General features: G+C 42.4%; 2 protein-coding genes across 6 annotated transcripts; one reads left to right on the forward strand and one right to left on the reverse strand.

Annotated features, from left to right (window-relative positions):
* Positions 1-451: 451 nt before the first annotated feature.
* Positions 452-9,877, reverse strand: LOC122769233 (U2 snRNP-associated SURP domain containing). Of its 4 annotated transcripts, none has more exons than XM_044025627.1 (26): positions 9,816-9,877; positions 9,003-9,101; positions 8,781-8,895; positions 8,543-8,670; positions 8,379-8,452; positions 7,604-7,692; positions 7,430-7,465; positions 7,235-7,317; positions 6,815-6,980; positions 6,515-6,726; positions 6,093-6,136; positions 4,456-4,560; positions 4,214-4,280; positions 3,944-4,107; positions 3,693-3,855; positions 3,509-3,588; positions 3,337-3,424; positions 2,904-3,041; positions 2,624-2,813; positions 2,455-2,535; positions 2,302-2,353; positions 2,060-2,189; positions 1,503-1,613; positions 1,280-1,407; positions 990-1,190; positions 452-912 (listed from the first exon to the last, which is right to left on the reverse strand). In XM_044025627.1, exons 1-26 carry the CDS (start codon positions 9,858-9,860, stop codon positions 774-776), a joined length of 2,928 nt encoding a protein of 975 aa, XP_043881562.1. In that variant the 5' UTR covers positions 9,861-9,877; the 3' UTR covers positions 452-773. The 4 variants fall into 4 exon arrangements, with proteins under 4 accessions (XP_043881562.1, XP_043881570.1, XP_043881553.1 ...); XM_044025635.1 differs by having other exon boundaries at positions 990-1,166; positions 2,060-2,201; XM_044025618.1 differs by having other exon boundaries at positions 2,060-2,201.
* Positions 9,878-10,874: 997 nt separating this feature from the next.
* pcolce2b (procollagen C-endopeptidase enhancer 2b) lies at positions 10,875-17,527 on the forward strand. 2 transcript variants are annotated; one of them, XM_044025901.1, is made up of 9 exons: positions 10,875-11,094; positions 11,337-11,448; positions 11,819-12,074; positions 13,074-13,198; positions 14,037-14,173; positions 14,277-14,440; positions 15,024-15,107; positions 16,770-16,937; positions 17,292-17,527. In XM_044025901.1, exons 1-9 carry the CDS (start codon positions 10,961-10,963, stop codon positions 17,420-17,422), a joined length of 1,311 nt encoding a protein of 436 aa, XP_043881836.1. In that variant the 5' UTR covers positions 10,875-10,960; the 3' UTR covers positions 17,423-17,527. The 2 variants fall into 2 exon arrangements, with proteins under 2 accessions (XP_043881836.1, XP_043881844.1); XM_044025909.1 differs by having other exon boundaries at positions 11,340-11,448.
* The last annotated feature ends 4 nt before the right edge of the window (positions 17,528-17,531 follow it).

Below are 17,531 nucleotides of genomic sequence, written 5' to 3' on the forward strand. Positions count from 1 at the left end.
GGACTTGAAAAATGAACTTTAAAATGTCTTGTTCTTTATGAGAACACAAGATGTCCTCAGCAGTGTTCTTATCCACTGAGCTACCTGTGGCTAGAGGTGTTTGGGTTTTCTTGCCGCTTTTGACTTTTTCCATTGAATCTAGAACTAAAAAAAAAAAATTTGAGCTCACAACCTCAGACATAGAAATCGTATTCTTACTGCGCTACACAACAACATTTCATAAGATTCAAACTTATAACCTTAGAGATAAACGTAATCTGACGAACTGAGCTATTCTAATGGTTTCGCTCTAAATGTCTTGGTGTTCTTTGGTTTCTCATCTTGGTCAATTTCTTAAATTCTCCGAGCCTTGAACCCACTATCTCAGGAATCTTAAGTACTTAAGCTATAATACACTTTGGTGTAAGTTTAACTTCCTGAACATAATACTTGATTTAAAAATGACACTTTGTTCATTAGGAATTTGTTTTAATGTGAACTACAAAAACAGAAAATGACAGCATTATAAGACTATTGTCATCACACTCTGTATGGGTGTGGTCTACCACATGAATGAATGGGAATTGGGACACAAGCACTTAACTTTTTTTGTACAATATAAAACAACAATGGCCCCATCCATTTGATACACTAGACGGTAACCCATGCAACACTCTCCACTCTTCAGTATCTGTACATTAACATTTGGGGCAGCGATCTTCAGCTGCCGCACTCAATCACTCAATACTTTTTACATGTCGGTGCAGAGAAGGTGGTTACAGTGGGAAGATGGGTCAGTGTTTGCTCTTCTTTGACTTTTTGTGAGACCGATGAGGAGACCTTGATTTGGAGCGGGACTTCTTAGCTGATTTCTTCGGCGTCTTGGACCGCGACCTCCTGGATCGTTTGGGTGTGCGAGGTGATGACGGCGATCTGGGATAAACAATACTTCGATTACACCTTTACCCTACTGCCTTCACTGTGATTAGTAAATATGTATGCAGTCGTACCTCTTTGAGGACTTTTTGTTGCTGGATCGAGGGGAGTCTTTATGAGATGAGCGGGAAGATGCGTCTTTTGAGAACGATCGGTCCGAACGCTCTGATCTTTCTGACCGGGGCGAGGAAGAGCGGCCTCGTCTGCTAGTACTCCGTGACGGGCTGGGTGACCCACTGTGACGCCGCTTCCTATCAACCGGGGGGGACAAACGTCTGTCAGATGGGAAATTAAACACGGTTTTATGAAGCACAGTCTAAAAAGACTTGAATTTAACCTGGCAATGCATTAATAGTAATAATACCTCTCTTTTCTGGTTGGCGTGTCCTCCTTCTCTTTTTCTTTCTTCAAGTCTTTTAACCGCGCCTCCACTTTCTCCTTTTCTTTCTTCTCCCTCTCCTTTTCCTTTTCAAGTTTCTCTTTTTCTTTTTCCTTCAGGGAAAAGAACAACAAAGAATCACTCCAACTTCAAACTATGTCACTACTTTCATTTTTAGGGTTGTAAAGAGACCAATCCCCTCCAGTACCTTTTGTAGAAGCTTGTCCCTGTAATGCTCCACCTGCTCCTGAATACTCTGGCCTGGCTTCTTCGGCCTTTTTCCTGACTCCAACTCATCCTGGAACTTCATGACCTTAACCTTGGGGGGAGGACAATGCAATAAAGGGAAAATAGTTAAAGTAACACAACTGGGAAATGATGTTGTTAAACAACAAAAGAATGATAGTGCTTGCATATTCAACCTGGCTTATATAATCTCATTGTATACACATAGAATCACTTGATTTAAGAATTAAGTAACACAGCTAACTTGAACGCTCTAGAGAAGCAAACTATTTACACTACCTAGTTCAACAGTAACAGGACTAGGTCAAGTCAAGGGCACTGTGACATATGGTCTCAAGTTGCATAGATCCAAACGCAGATGACAGAGGTGACTTTCACCCTGTTGTAAGTTGATCATCCTTTTACCTTCACCTTATTTTGAAGGTTGAAATCCTACATTGCTTCACTTTAAAACAACCTGTCGTGTATATGCAACTGCAGACATTGTGTTGTTCCATATTTGTGGTAATTGTTTATCACCTCGATTTCTCTGAGTTTAGTGCGTTTCTCCTCATTCATTTCCGACATCTTGGCCTTCGTATCAGGGTCATCTCTGATGGGATTGGAGTAGTTCTGATCGTCCGAGCGAGGGCTGCGGTCGTCATCATCACTGTAATCATCTCTTCAGAGTTAAAAACAGTTCAGAGGAACTGGTTACGGACGCACAAACGTATACACAGATTGCCTGAAGAGAACAATCTTAAATTTAACTCATGACTCACTTTTTTGTTTCTTCTGGTTGCTCAAATATTTCCCATTTTGAAGTCGTCACAGCTGAATCAAAAAGAACCCAATTAACAATCACCAAGAAAAAAAAGCATCTTCACACGGTACATGACTATCATTCTGCACAAATGACTACATGAAGGTCTCACCTTGTGCTGCCAACTCAGACTCGTCCACTGCTTCCCATTTTGAAGGTGCTACCTTGAATGTTGCTTCCTTTGATTGATCGACTGTAAAACCCGTGAAAATAAGAAACTTGGTCAACACTTACGGTGAACACACATGTAAAACATTCTCTTAAATGACTGCACCACTCACAGGGTATTCCGTCGATGTCTTCTTCCATGTGTTTGATTGGAACACCATCTAGGTCGTCCAGCATGGCTCCATCAATCAGTGCCCCGTCGATATTACCTCCATCGATCGGCACCCCGTCAACATCCTCCATCGGAGTGCCGTCAACATACTCGACTATCGGAGCCCCGTCAATGTCTTCTACAGGCTCAGGCTGAGAGAAAGAAGGCAGAAATAAAAAAAATATACCGACGACTTTGTTTAAAACAAATACTGCGATAGTGAGCTTTGTCAAATCACTTGCCTCCACAGGTAAGGGCGCAGGTTCCTTCTCTGCAGTGAGGTTAACCAGACCCAGGAAGATGTTCTGCAGCTTAATAAGAAACGGATCTGGATACACAGCCCAGTCCTCCCAGGCCCGGAAACACGACATTACTCGTTGCTGCCAGAGAAGAAAACGAGACAAAAATGGCTGAGTGACCTTATTGACCAACAAGGTGAGTTATCAGTTTCCGAAGCTTCATTACAGAAAACAAACAGTAATTTCAAATACTAGCGAGGCGTGAAAATGAATTGATGGTGCACAGTGAGGAGACACGCAGAGGAGAAATGTCCGAGGACAAGCAGAATAAAGCTGCTTCTACAACCATTAGTTTATTCTGATAAAAAAAACCCATCAGATTACTTATTTCTGTTCTATTTGCACATGTAAACCAAGCTATTGAGACATTTGGTACCTTGAAGTTTTCACTCTGAAGATGGCCCTGTATTGTTTTGTATGTTGAATTGAGGTCTGAGAAGATCTGGCCGAGTTTTGCCTCGAAGCTGTTGAGAGGAGGAAACAAGTCATGAGGCAAGTGTCCCTATTGTTAAAATGGACATACTGCAGTAAAAGTATATAAAACTTACTATTTTCTGTAGTATGACGCATTGGTTACTTTGGCAGAAGAGTTATATAACACATCAGAAACGAGATATAACCTTGCAATCTGAAAAGTTGAAGGAAAAAGGGCAACTGTTTTAGGGCAACTGTCTCTGACACACAATTTATTGGCTCTTTTAGCGGCAGAGGCTCTGCTTTGTGACGACTTGCCTTCTTGGGAAGAGGGGTCTTAAGGATGGAGAGAGACTCAGTGACACACTCCACAATCTCTTCAGCGGCCTCAGCGTGGCTGAGACAGAACAACATGGCCTCTGCAATGTCGCCCCTCCTGGGAGTCATGCCACGCAGCATCTCCTCTAGTTTGTCCCGCTCTCTGCAGAGAGAGAGGAGGCCCATTAAGAATGATGTGTTTGAATTATGCATGTGTATCAAATGACAACAATAGGGGAAATCAGTATTACTCTTCTTTCAAGCAGCCTTTTTTGCTGCCTTCCTCCTCTTCGTCCTCTTCTTCACCATCATCATAAGGGCCGTGAAGATATGGATTAAGAGGAGGTGGACGCCACAGGGAGCCATTTTTAAACATCCTGAAGTCATCCGTTCGCCACTTGGCTGGGGCTTCACCCTGAAACAGTAAGATTTACAGTAAATAAAACCAACTGGGACTGTGACGCGTTTGTCTTCCATGTAGGCTGGGCGCATTTGTGCTCAACTTAACATAGAAATCTGACCTGTAGTATTGAGTACAGTTTCCAGCGGTAGTATACATGTGCCGGGCTCTGGTTCTCGAATAGAAACCTGGAAGAAAAAGAAATTAAAAAAACATCACACATCAGAAAAAGTTGCCTTTTACACAAGAGATGGATGATGAATACATTTCCAAAGCACTGAAGTGTACTTGATTCCATTGTAAGTCGCTTTGGATAAAAGCGTCTGCTAAATGACATGTAATGTAATGTAATGAAGTCCTTACCTGTACATGGGATTGTTGATTTCTCTGTTCATGATCATGGCTTCAAACATTGGGCCTTCACGCACCACAAACTCGATCATTCGGTGGATGAGAGAGAGCAAATTCCTACAAGAAAAACACAGTTAAAGCAAACAGATTCAGACTGGCCTGACTTGTGAGCACTAAGAAAGGTTGCTAATTAAAAAGGTTAATTTATGCTTGGTGGATCGACCCTGAGCCATCAGCCCCATGAAAGACATAATGCATGTTGCGCTATGAACGGCTGTAGGATATAGATACTGTTGTCATCATACATTAGTGCAGGCAAGCTACAGATGTGATCATAGCAACTAAGCCAAAAGATAGACAATCTTTATCTATTACTTATTTGATGTTGCTGATGATACAATGTACAGACAACTGTCAGGGAGTCATCTGACCAAGCATAAATTAAGTGCAACTGTGGCTATGATTCAGGGCCTATGAAGAACATCAACTCTTCTGAAATCATAACCTATGAAGGTAAATCATTCACACTTATTCAGAAATTAACTATCAAATCGGGCAACGATATGATTTTTGGGGATTGTGTATAAATTGAAGTTTGTGTTCTCTGAGTGTATAGTAAAACAGGTTTGTTTACATTGCACTGTCTGGATCCTCGCTTATAAAACACCCCTTGATTCAATGGTTACAAAATTGGGACAATTGAAATTGAAGTTGGGAAAATAGACACTGGATTAGCTCAAATTTTAAACAATACAGTGCTAGCCAATTCCCACTTATCTCCTTACTCATGCAAAGGGATTAATAACCAAAGCAGTATAGGACTGTTGGCTTTAACAGGCTGCAGTTGGTCATGACTGAATACAGTGCAAACAGGATCTCTAAGGTTCTTTTGTGACAATTTCAGGGAGAAACCTGGTGCAGGCTGTATACAATTCACCTAGTGAAGTGGCCAACAAGACAAAGGATGTCTTTCATTTGACAACAAAGATCATATTTACTTGTATTGGAGCCGATCATACCAATGGCAGGGTAAAATTCAGTATACTTTCCCAATCCATCCCATGATGCTTTTCAGGTCCCTCGCTGCTGCAGACAGTTCAACTTGTGCTGCTCACCAAGGCCAATGTCAAAGGTCATAGATAAACTAAAGCTGGTAGGTTTGGATTTGTTGGCAGGGACCAGATTTACTGTGTCCCTAATAGGGTGACAGAGGCCAAGGGGATAGACAGTCTGACTGAGCAATGGTCAGAGAGCATTTTCACAACGACAGGTCTAGAATCAGCAGACTATGTATGTGGTAGAATACTAGTTCACGAAAGATCAGCAACACAATTACATGTTGATGTATGGAGAGGGGCTGGGATGGGACAAAATCATGTTTTCCTAAACACATTAAATAAGCTTTTAAATGATGTGTAGCTAATGAATGATGATGATGGGATGTGAAAGAGCAAGGTACACAAACTTTTGAGTCGGTATTATACTATGTACTAATGTGAAAGAAAATGTACGACTGCTTTAACCATTGCTCACCCACACTAACCAGCCCCCTGTAGCATGCAGTGATCAACTGATCAAACTTTTAGCTTCATTATGGGATGTTTTTTTTCTAAGCTTGTACACCAATTTAAAAAAAGAAAAACATGTACCTTTCTGTTGGGATAACCACTTTGACTATGGCTTGCGACAGAGTCTGTATATGAAGTCACATCAGATAATAAACATAGAATGTGAGTAATGTTAAAACGGCAACAAGTGAAAAATATAAAAAATGCATTTAAAAGTGCAAAAAGACAACAAATTTCCTTCACTGCTGTCAGGTTTTACTAAAGGCCAAACACCTGTGATACTTCATTAACCATAAACACCCTACTGAGCATTTCCACACACTAACATCTCATTATATGCACACTCTGATATACAGTGCAGCTAACTTATTTGGCCAACAAGGCAAAATCTATCACAAACACAAACTAGGAATACTACCTGGACTGACTAATCTTACCAGCAGAAGTAAAAAAAAACACTGCTACAACCCATGAGAAAATCCTAAGCTGACATGTTGAGTTACCTTCTCGAACTCCTCCTTGTTTTTCGGTGGAGGAAGCAAGGGAGCGCTGGGGTTCTTTAGCCTCTCCCGCGGCTGTGAGTTAAAGGGAAGGCCAGAGGGAGGTGGTGGAAGTGTGTGCTCCATCATGGAAGGAGGGATGTAGATAGGGTGGGGAGGAATGGGCACACCTTTGCCCCATCCTAATTTCATCTCAAAATTCATTATCATCTTTCCTGTAAAGGCAGAGAAAATATGTTACAAAGCCTAGAAAGAACACAAGTTATGTGATAAACTTATTTTATAAAAGAATGAAGATTTTACCATTCAGGTTCTTGAGTGCCCGCTCAGCATCCCTCCTGTTCATGAAGGCCACAAAGCCACAGTTCCTCTCCCGAGCCCTCTCCTCGTCTGTCCTTGGCCACATGATCTTCACACTGGCCAGTGGGCCATATCTTCCAAACTCTTGACACAGCATCTCTTCGTTCATCTAAAGAATAAGATGATATAAATTCTTCATTAACTTACTTATTAAATGCTTAATTGTCCAAAGCTCAAAATAATGACATTCACAAACGTTTTGTTTTGTCTACAAACAAATAAAATAAATCAAATCTAATAATAAATTACACATTAAAAAAAAAGTTGTAATGTTTCCTTTGCCATAAAAGGTCGTAACAAAACAAACAAGTTCCTAGTATTATTTGTTTAGCTGTTGAAGTCCCAATTTCGCTAGAAATTCACCTGTGGATTGATGTTTCCAAGATACAAGTTTGTAGTGGATGGGTCTCCAACATCATGAGAACCTGGTGCACAGTCATCCAAAACTGCAGAGACAGAGAAGAGAGAAGAATTTCCTATGGCTATCTTACAGGACAACATACAGTATGTGCGTAGCAAGATGGAAGGTATTCACGGCCGCTATATTAAGTCAATTACCACTGGACGGACGGTTTCTTCTTGAAGAACCATCCGCTAAAAGAAGCAGAGAAGCAGTATAAATTTTGTTTCAGGGCAAAAGTGGACATGGGGGTGGGGAAAGTTGAGTAATGTGTGCAGAGAAGTGCTATTTCAGGCCAACAGGGTGCAGTCATGCAGCTTAAAGACACTTACACGAACGTCTTCCCTCCGTCCCCAAGAGTGGTTCAAAACGACTGACACGGCCCTTCATTTTGTGTCTTTCATCCCTTTCCTCCTGTATCCTGCAGAAAACAACACAAAGCACAATTAGGTACAACCTATTTTGCATCACGTAAATATACTATATTACGTTGATATCAGCGTGACATCAGCTGTTGAGGAATATTTAGATTATTTGTCTCACAGAGACACTGAACAAAGGAGCTCAGCTTCGTGGCTGAGACACAGGCTGCTGCCGTTGTTGTTGTTGGCGTGTGCGCCTGCATACTAAAACATGAAATATGCCAATTCTGATATGTTCATATACTCAAAACAGCTGGAGCAACATAACACAAGTTAGCTTACCGTTTTTATATGATATGCCATGTCTTTTTTATAGCCATCTATTTTTGTAAAATGCTGCCACACTGCCAATGTCTTTGACATGGATGTTAGAGGAGAACTGACTGTAATCAATTAAATAAAACCACTGGATGTACTCCATCTGCCTCTTGTGCATTGGGCTAATCCAAAATACTGAAAACAAGGAGGGTGTTCTCTGAAGACACGCTGTTACCTGTGGAACAGGGGTGCTCTGAAAACACTCCCATTAGCACTTGGTACATTCCTCCAGATGAAATCAAATTAACCAAAGACTGTATGAAATTAACACGGCAACAAGTCGACTTTTCAGAATTTTGAGTCGAACCAGAACGTATCGACTCAAATTCACCAGTTAAGTGGGACTTTACAGTCCTAATAAGCTTACTGTTTCAGTTCTTCCTTGAAAAGCTCCAAGTTGCTCTTCTTCTTCTCCTTTTCAGTACTTTTCTTCGAGGGTTGCTACACAGACAAAAAACATCATCAGCACCATAAATACAGAATCATTAACTACAGCAATAACTAGAGAGGCTACTTGTAGTTTGTACTTACATGTCTTTTGTCTAAGGCTAAAAACTGAGGCGGGGTTTCCAAAGGCAAGAAGCTGCTTTTTGTTTGTGTCTCAAAGCGCGATTTAGGCTTGTACAACTTTCCTTTCTTTTCATCTGCAGCTGCTTCCTCTGAAGAGAGAAATAATGTTTTCACTCAATATACTCCTTGATTTGTTTTTCACTGTTCAGAAATGTACTGTATATCATGAGTGAAGGACAACATATTATTGATGAAGTACCTTTTGTAGCATTTGCAATACCACCACGAACGAAAGCTTTGACTTTGCCATCCGCTCCTCCTTCAAAAGCAGCAAGAAACTCCTCATAAATCTCTGCAGCTGCCCGCTCATCCTCCTGAACACAGAACCAAGCATTGAAATTATATGCAGTAAGTCAATGAGAGACATCTCACGAGTAATATTATCACAGATGATATACTAAACAACGCAGTCCATACTTACCTTTTTCTTTATTTCATCTTGTTCCTTCTTACTAAGTGTCCTCTTTGCCACTGCCATCTTACCGATACTGAAAGACTTCAGTTTACTCTCAAGTAGCGCCTGACGATGTCAACAAAACATGGTTAACTTCCCACAAATATTTCAGACTCATGAAAATTCTAATTTTGACATATGTCACACGCAACTATTATTTAACTGATTTGAGAAGCACGTTAATTTAAACGTTACGCGGGGTTTAGTAACACCAACTCATATTAAACCGGTATAAACACTTGCCTGATTACTAAATGCTCAAACTGGAAAACGTAGAAACAGTGCAATTTCTGTCTAAAATGAACACAGAAGTTACCAACGAGCACAAATAACCAAAGGCCCAACAAGTCAACATCTGCTGTAGCGCACTGACTGCCTGCATTTAAGCGGCGAATGACAACACGGAGCTAACGCTGCAGGCCCAGGATGCCATAGATCCACTTTGCTACATACACTATCAAATACGGATATAGTTAACTTCACCCAGAACCCATGCTATGTCAGAATCAACGTATAAACTGTGATAATCGTTTATCCTTCAATGCCATTTTGATCCGTCTACGCCTCCCTCTGGCGGCTAAGTCGTTAGCTTAGTCGATTAGCCCGTGTGGCCGATGAGCTAAAGGTTAGCTTCGGGGGTTTGATATCGTTGCGCATACACGCGAGTTCTATTATACACACATAGATAAATAGTCAGCTTGTTCAGGCATACTATTGTCTACATTGTTTTCTATACAACAGGCGAGCCATAGCTGATGCAAGCTGTAACGGAAAAATTACCTTAGCGCTAGCTTTTTGAGAGCCACCAGGCGTTCGGTCCGCCATTTTTTTGTGAAACAAAAATAAAATCGAGCATCGATTAGAAGATACAATGCTAAATGTGACACTCCAGGCAACACCGTCAACCGCCGATTCAACGATCGCTGAGCCTTTGATCCACCACTTGAAGCATTGCTTCATATCATTATACAACGTCTCCTTCTGTTTTATCAACAATTTAAAGCTTTTTGTCAGCAAATGTATGCAATCCTATAGTATTTTACAGGTAAATTAACCACGCACATTACTTTTTCGCAAAATGTGTTTACTTTTTCTTGTTTATTAAAATACTAGTATACCATTTGTTCCAAAATTATGCAACAATGGCATAAGAGTCGTAGCTTCGCGTTGAACTAACACTGAAGTGGGTACAACAATATCATGGTTTTGAGCTATATCTTTATAAATATTTCTTTTTTAACATCTCAAAATGCATTTTTAATTTTAATTTTCAGAGAGAAATTCGCCTTAAATTGGCTTAATGTAAGAAATCTATCGCATTTAGTATTAAAATGACTATGGTATTTTGTCAGTGATTAAGGAAACATGTTAAACTGAAATCAGTTTTTACCAGCACTTTTTCTTAGATGCTTATACCACGTTTCCGGGAGGTGGCGCTTTGGCTCTTCTTTGCTTCCCCTGTGCATCTGTGCATACAGTAGCACACATACACACACTCTGCCTATGGCGGTTTCAACCAGCCACTCATTTCTAATCATGTGCAGTCAACTGGAATAAAAACCCTAATTATTTAAGAGAGCAGATGGTATACAGTAGACAGTTGTATTCTATAGAGTTACATCTTAAGTCTCGACCATGTTTAAGTTGATTGGAATGCTTAAGTACAGGTAAGGCCTCTTGAGTCAAGTTAATTCATGCCATGCCCTCCAAACTTTTTTTCAGCCAGGTGTCTTATGAAACAGATTCGAGACCCCACACCCTCGACAGCCCCCACAGCCTGTGCTCCCTCCCTCCAATCGCACAGAACAAACGCTATATTCATCTGCTGCAGCCTGCAGCCAGTCACTGGAAATCCCTGCAGCAAGAAACTCCTGCGTACTTTTCCCCCCTCACACACAGTGTGAGTGTGAGCAGCTGAGAGCACAATGCCACTCGTGCCACGGGGCGAAAACAGGCGCAGCGCCTGCATCGTTGCGCCAACAATGTGGAGAACGTGGAGTGTTTTTTGCGCATGGAGTCTTCTGTTCCTCACAGAGGTCTGTGCGCAGTCTCAGCGGAGGTACATCTTCATTTTACATCTGTCTTTTTTCCGACCATTCATTTTAGAGCTCAGTTCGTCAGTGCGCAAGGTGTGGAGGAGCCTCTGTGGGGAAGCTGGAGTTGATAAAAAAAACCCGGAATATTCTGCAGTCTGCCTCTGGATTTAATCTGCATCTGCAAAGTGTCAACTCGGTGTTTATAACTTATTATTGAAATTGTAAATAAGAAACGACTCTCCCTCCCCCCTTCTTCCTCCTCCAGTAGACCAGTCTTCGGATGTGGTGGAAACGTCACAGGAGAGTCTGGAGTAATCGGGAGCCAGGGATACCCAGGAGTTTACCCCCCAAATACCAAGTGTGTGTGGAGAATCACAGTGAGTCCAGATTTCCTAAATCTTCAAGGAATAAACACAATTTTACTATAGGTTTTGAAATGGATTTAAAACACACAAAACAGCTGCACAATCTGATACTCTCTTATAAACCCAATCCCCTCAAATTCCTCCTAAAAATATACTTAACCACAGCCCCAGCCTGTATTTGCTGACTGGCTCCACTATAAGACTGTATTGTGAAATAGTGAAGCTGATGATGTAGTGGAAACAGCTGCATTTATAATCACACAAGTGTAAGGTTGAGTAAAAGCAATGCACCATGGGCGAAGCTTAATTTAAGCAGGGATAGATAAGATTCCTGACAGATGCAGAATATGATGTGACTGTTGTGCCATATATTTCCACCCAGGTCCCTGAGGGTAAGGTGGTGGTGTTGTCCTTCCGCTTCATTGACCTGGAGAGCGACAACCTGTGCCGCTACGACTATGTAGACGTTTACAGTGGACACGCCAATGGGCAGAGGCTAGGCCGCTTCTGTGGGACGTTCAAACCGGGAGCCCTGGTCTCCACGGGCAACAAGATGCTCCTGCAGATGGTGTCTGATGCCAACACAGCCGGGAGCGGTTTCCTGACCGTCTTCTCCGCTGCCCATCCTCATGAGAGAGGTAGGTAAACACAGAGGAGAGCAGAAGCTGAGTGAGAGCGAAAACCCTTGACACTGTCCAAACATGTAACACAGATCCATGTGGGATTCTGTGCCAGTCAAGCCGTCACTTCCCATTAAAGGTTTAATACTGACATAGGAGTGTGTCTGTTTGGGCAGAGGGTCAGTCTTTACTGAGCAAATTAACAAGGCTGTAAACATGATTCGCCTCCGTGTAGGTCATTGCATGGAAGCAGAAGATGCTTAAGGTGGAGCAGAAATCACTGTCACGTCAGTGAAAGGGAAAAAGAAGTGTCATTTTTTCTTTCTTTCCCAGTAAAAGCCAGTGACCTTTGTGGATTTCATGTTTAAGTCTCGAGCATGTGCACAAAAACCGAGCTACATTTCGACACTCCTCACAGTGTGATGTGGAATTTCTCATGGATTATTTATTTTTGTGTGTGTGGAGTGCTTCAGGTCAGAAGAATCATTCAGAGTTGATGAGACGTTTCCTCTCTGTGGGGTTGCAAAAGTCTCATCCACTGTTCTTGGTGGAATTTTAATGGCCCGTTCTCTGTGTCCAAGAAGCTGACAGCTGGAAAGAGACAATACCATTTAACTCAACTGCCTGTCTCTTACAAGTGGATGGTCACAAATAGACTGAGTGTTGTCAAAACTGTGCAGCTCATGTCTATTTTTGTTGCGGTGCTTCAGAAATGTTCAAAGGGAACATTAATTCGAGGGTATGTTACAAGGCAAACATGCTCTTAGGGAAGTCACAGTGTGAGCAGCTTGGCGCGGTTATGCGGCTGAAGTTTCGCAAGATGTTTAATGTCGGGACTCACGTTTTGCAGTCATGAAGAAGGTGTGAAGGAGGTGGTGTTTTAAAGTGCACAACGTTGACAGGACAGCAAATAACATCTGTGCTATTTCCTTCAAGAAACAGGAATGGCATTCTTTGCAATCACAGCCTTTGGTGATGATGATGATCTGACGTGAAATTTAAGTTATTTCTCCACAGGGGACCAGTACTGTGGAGGCAGACTGGACAAGCCCAGCGGCAGCTTCAAAACACCCAACTGGCCTGAGAAGGACTACCCAGCGGGTGTGACCTGCTCCTGGCACATAGTGGCACCAAAAAACCAGGTCAGAACTTTTTAAAAGGATTTACTTTTTTATGTAAAAGTTTCCGAGAGGTGTGGGTTGGATTTTGCAGGAGCATATTTGGACGGATTATAACCTATTACATGCATTTATTTATTTATTTAATTTTGTCAAAGGTCCAGTGTGCACCCATTCACCACTAGTACAAACAGGTTTTTCCACTGTGTTCTAAATTGTATTTACGTACATGTTCCTTTTTCTTTATTATTTATTTCTAAACGATTGATTTAAAGGGAGACTTAGTTGTCGTTTCTTGTAGCTCGCTTTGTTTTGGACTCATATGTGATGTCCCAGTTAATGCACACAGGTGATGCAGGGGTGAAAAAATCCCCTGTTTATCGCCATATAATGACATTTAATGGTGAGACTGTGAAACAAAGAGGACTTCTCCAAAATTCCCCTCCCTTTTTCCCAGTGTGCATGGAACTATGTTGCCCTTTGCACACATGTCGTAACTCTTCATTTGTGCAGTAAACTTCTCCGACAAATCAGGAAATGTGCATTTTGGCTGCTGTAGAAACAAGACAGCGCAAGTTGGCAGCCTCCATAAAACAAGGCTCTTGCCTAAAATGTATTCTAATGTTTCTGCAAAAACATACATTTTATTTCAAAGCAATTGTTTATTCAATGTTTGTCAATAAAGCCTCCTAAATGTTAAACACTGCAGCTTCATCATTGCTCAGCGTGGAAAGGGTTGTGGAAAACTCCACCAGTGAGAGAGTAGCCTTTAATCAAATGTCCTCGCCTGATGATAGGGCTCTTTACAAGCCTGTGGTGGTTGCAGGAGGATTTTCTAAATGACGCGGATCTCTTGCCGCAGATCATTGAAGTCAAGTTCGAGAAGTTTGACGTGGAAAGAGATAACTACTGCCGCTACGACCACGTCTCCATTTTCAACGGGGCCGAGATTAACGACGCGAAGAGGATCGGGAAATACTGCGGCGACAGCCCCCCAGCGTAGGTGATTCTGCCTCAGGAAGATTTCAATTTCCCTCCACCGTGTGATCTCACATCCTTTGACCATCAGCCTGGCTCTGTGTGTGTGTGTGTTTCTCTCCAGGCCGGTGTTTTCCGAGGGGAACCAGCTCCTAATCCAGTTCCTGTCAGATCTCAGCCTCACGGCGGACGGCTTCATTGGACACTACAAGTTCCGACCCAAGAAGTTCCCCACCACCACGACGCCACCCATCACTACCACACAGCCAGTCACCACCAGGGCCATACGTAGGTAGCAACGTTTATCCAATAAGAGCGTCTAGAAGGCTGCATTTGTGGACATGCTGTAGATGTATGAGACCTTGCTAATATGAGGATCATCATTTAGAGCTCTTTCCACTACCTCACCTAACTGATCGTTGCAGTACAGTGATGCTTCATGCTCCTCTGTGTACACACATTGTAAGGCTAAGTATAGACGCAGCCAAAAGCCACACACGTTCAAACACACTGTGAACACACAGTATACAATGTGGGGTGTGTGTCTGTGCCCACAATCACAGCTCATTTTCATTCCCACACACTGTTGTTTTTTCCCCCTTTAGTCAGGACGGGTTATTTTGGCGTCGAGCTGCCATGATGTCACACTCTGCCTGACGTTTCACCATCCTTTAGAATGATATTTAGACATATTAAGTCACGGGTTCTTCCCTTTTTTTTATGCGATCTATAAAATGTGGAACTCTAAAAAACAGCTGTGTTGCTCTTCTGTATACAAGTCATGTAGGAGAATACAAGCCACAGTAGCAGCAGATGCAACAGACTAAATTACAGACATTGAATTGTTTTTGTTCTGTTTGTGTTCGTGCAGCTCTGAAGTACTCCGTCGCCCTGTGTCAGCAGAAATGCAAACGGCGGGGAACACTTGAAAGTAATTACTGCTCCAGCAATTTTGGTAAGAACATCGGTGCACTTTTCTTTTTTTTTTTTCAAACCACAAGAAAAGACGCTGGTTGGCGCCAGATTTTGAACTTAACACATATTCTAATCTCACACAGCCTACACCTTGGCAGCAGAGGCATGTACGTCAGCAGAACCCGCATTAGCATGGGCAGCAACAGGCGGTCCACAGTCCCGGTCGTGTCACTATCTTTAAGCCTCTGTTTGTCTTTTTCCTCAAAGACTTCCTTGATAGGCTGTCAGGAAGTTCAGGAGTGTGTACAGTAGGACACAGTTTCCTCCAGTATAAACACACACACACACACACACTCTCAGTGGGCAGACTGTTGATAAATGGACGTGTTGATTCAGGCTCACCCTGCGTGTGCTAATCTCCCACTCTCTGATGTTTCCCTCGCGGAGATGTTTACCAGCTGGCATTTCAAAAGCGCTCGCCTGGATTTGCATCATGAACTGAACTGCGGAAAAGGCAAACGATGAAGTTACTGCACTTTTTATACACAGACTGTTTGTCTAATCGACCTCTGAAGTCATCATTTTGGTAGGTGGAAGGACGTAACTGAAACAGGCAGCTCCGTGTTCATCTCTGTTGGCTTGTTTTTTGAAGTACAGATATATTTTCGACGATTTTCTCTATTCATGTGGAGATTCCTGTTCACGCTGCATGAGATATGATTCCCTCTGGCTCCACTATCATCTGCTGTTACTGCTAAATGTCTACTCCTTGAACCTCATCATCATCATCAGCAGGTCCAAATAACGTAACTCTAGTTGTTTGTTCATTTGGAGACCTGGCCAGACTGAACAGGAAATAACTCCAAACTGTACCCTGACGAGGGAACACTGTAGAAAAACTAAGCCGTTGTCTTTGTCACAAATATAAATCACACATTTAACTTGGTCGGCGTTCATTTTTAAAAGCCTTAAACTGACGCTGGATGTTTTATTTCCTGGGTGTTTGAGGAGGAGCGATCGGCTCGTGTGTGGATGAAGGAGCCATAAAGAAAGTGATGAATAACTGACAGCAAATGTGGAGAGAGGCTATGCTCTCAATTCACCATGACATCTGTACGCGCTGGCTGTATTTCAAAGACGGAGAAAGACTTAAGGCGCAGCATCTCAGTCATAAGAGTTATCTTTCAAAAAGCAGACGCTCGTTACTGCACCAATTTATCACACTCTTTTTCCCTGATTGTTCATTTGCTTTTAAGCTGCAGTGCGCAACGTTATTATTCTGCCTCTGTTTCGTCTGCATGAACCGACATTAGACGTTATGACCTTATATGTTTGCTGTGTCCTTCACCTGAAAATGGGCTTGGTCAAGTAACACTGTTAGAGCTGACCGAGGCCACAGGAGTGGCTGGGCGCAAGAAGCATTTAGCTCTGCTGAAAAACTGTTTTTTTTGAGGAGTAGAATTCACTTCTTGTTTTCAGTCATACTCCGACATGTTTGCAGCCGTCTCACGTTACAAGTTGCTGTTGCCTCCGTCTATCTTGACGTAAAACTAATCATTATACAATCCAAATACTTTTTTATTAGCCGTTATTTGTAAATCCGGGGAAAGGACACACGTATTTTATTATGTTATGTGCTGTATGTGCACGTACATTTGTATGTTTCATCTATGATCTTTTTTTGTGTGCCCGTGCGTGACAGTAATTACCGGGACGGTCATTACGGCGGTGATGAGAGGAGGAAGCACGTACGCCACCGTCTCCATCATCAACGTGTATAAAGAAGGCAGTCTGGCCATCCAGCAGGCGGGAAAGACCATGAGCACCAAGATCATTATCTTGTGCAAGAAGTGCCCATTCATCCGGAGAGGTGAGTGCACATTGTGCATCCTTGAGAACTGTTGCAGAAAACGTGCCATTATCTGAATGAAAATGACTCTGCAGTTTCTTGGTTGACTGTTTTGAATAACCTATGGCTCTGAGTTTGCCTCCTCTGCCATGCCGTCACACTCAGTTGACAGCACTCGCCACAAAGTGTGAGGTGAGCAGAAGAACTCAAACCAAAAGCAAAAGCAGTCAATGAAGCGCTTCAATATGTTTATATGTCCGCATATAAACATATACGACACACGTGCCGCGTGGAGATTCTGACGTCTGGCCATCCTGAATGTCTCTGCCGTCACTCCGCCACTGCATTCAGGTTTCTTTTGTGTGACCTCACCAGGCTTGAACTACATCTTCATGGGCCAGGTGGACGAGGACGGCCGGGGCAAAATCGCACCGCACCACTTCGTCATGGTGTTCAAGTCCAAGAACCAGAAAGGACTCGGCGTTCTGAAAAACAAGCGCTGCTGAGCTCCAGTAGCTGCGAGGATCGCCGCTCAAGTGCCAGGCCTGATGGAAACAATTAGGTAAAAAAAAATAGAAAGAAAGAAAAAGAAATCAAAGAAAACTCCAGCTCAAC

This window comes from Solea senegalensis, linkage group LG1 (assembly GCF_019176455.1).
Source record: "Solea senegalensis isolate Sse05_10M linkage group LG1, IFAPA_SoseM_1, whole genome shotgun sequence".
NCBI classification, from domain to species: domain Eukaryota; kingdom Metazoa; phylum Chordata; class Actinopteri; order Pleuronectiformes; family Soleidae; genus Solea; species Solea senegalensis.

Excerpts from the sequence above, each read along its gene's own strand:
- LOC122769233 (XM_044025618.1), bottom strand. The coding sequence starts at position 9,860 with ATGGCGGACCGAACGCCTGGTGGCTCTCAAAAAGCTAGCGCTAAG. Across the intron at positions 8,671-8,780 it reads TATTGCAAATGCTACAAAAG|AGGAAGCAGCTGCAGATGAA; the intron begins GTACTTCATCAA and ends TTCTCTCTTCAG. Across the intron at positions 6,137-6,514 it reads ACAAGGAGGAGTTCGAGAAG|ACTCTGTCGCAAGCCATAGT; the intron begins GTAACTCAACAT and ends CTTCATATACAG.
- pcolce2b (XM_044025901.1), top strand. The coding sequence starts at position 10,961 with ATGCCACTCGTGCCACGGGGCGAAAACAGGCGCAGCGCCTGCATCGTT. Across the intron at positions 11,449-11,818 it reads AGTGTGTGTGGAGAATCACA|GTCCCTGAGGGTAAGGTGGT; the intron begins GTGAGTCCAGAT and ends ATTTCCACCCAG. Across the intron at positions 16,938-17,291 it reads GTGCCCATTCATCCGGAGAG|GCTTGAACTACATCTTCATG; the intron begins GTGAGTGCACAT and ends TGACCTCACCAG.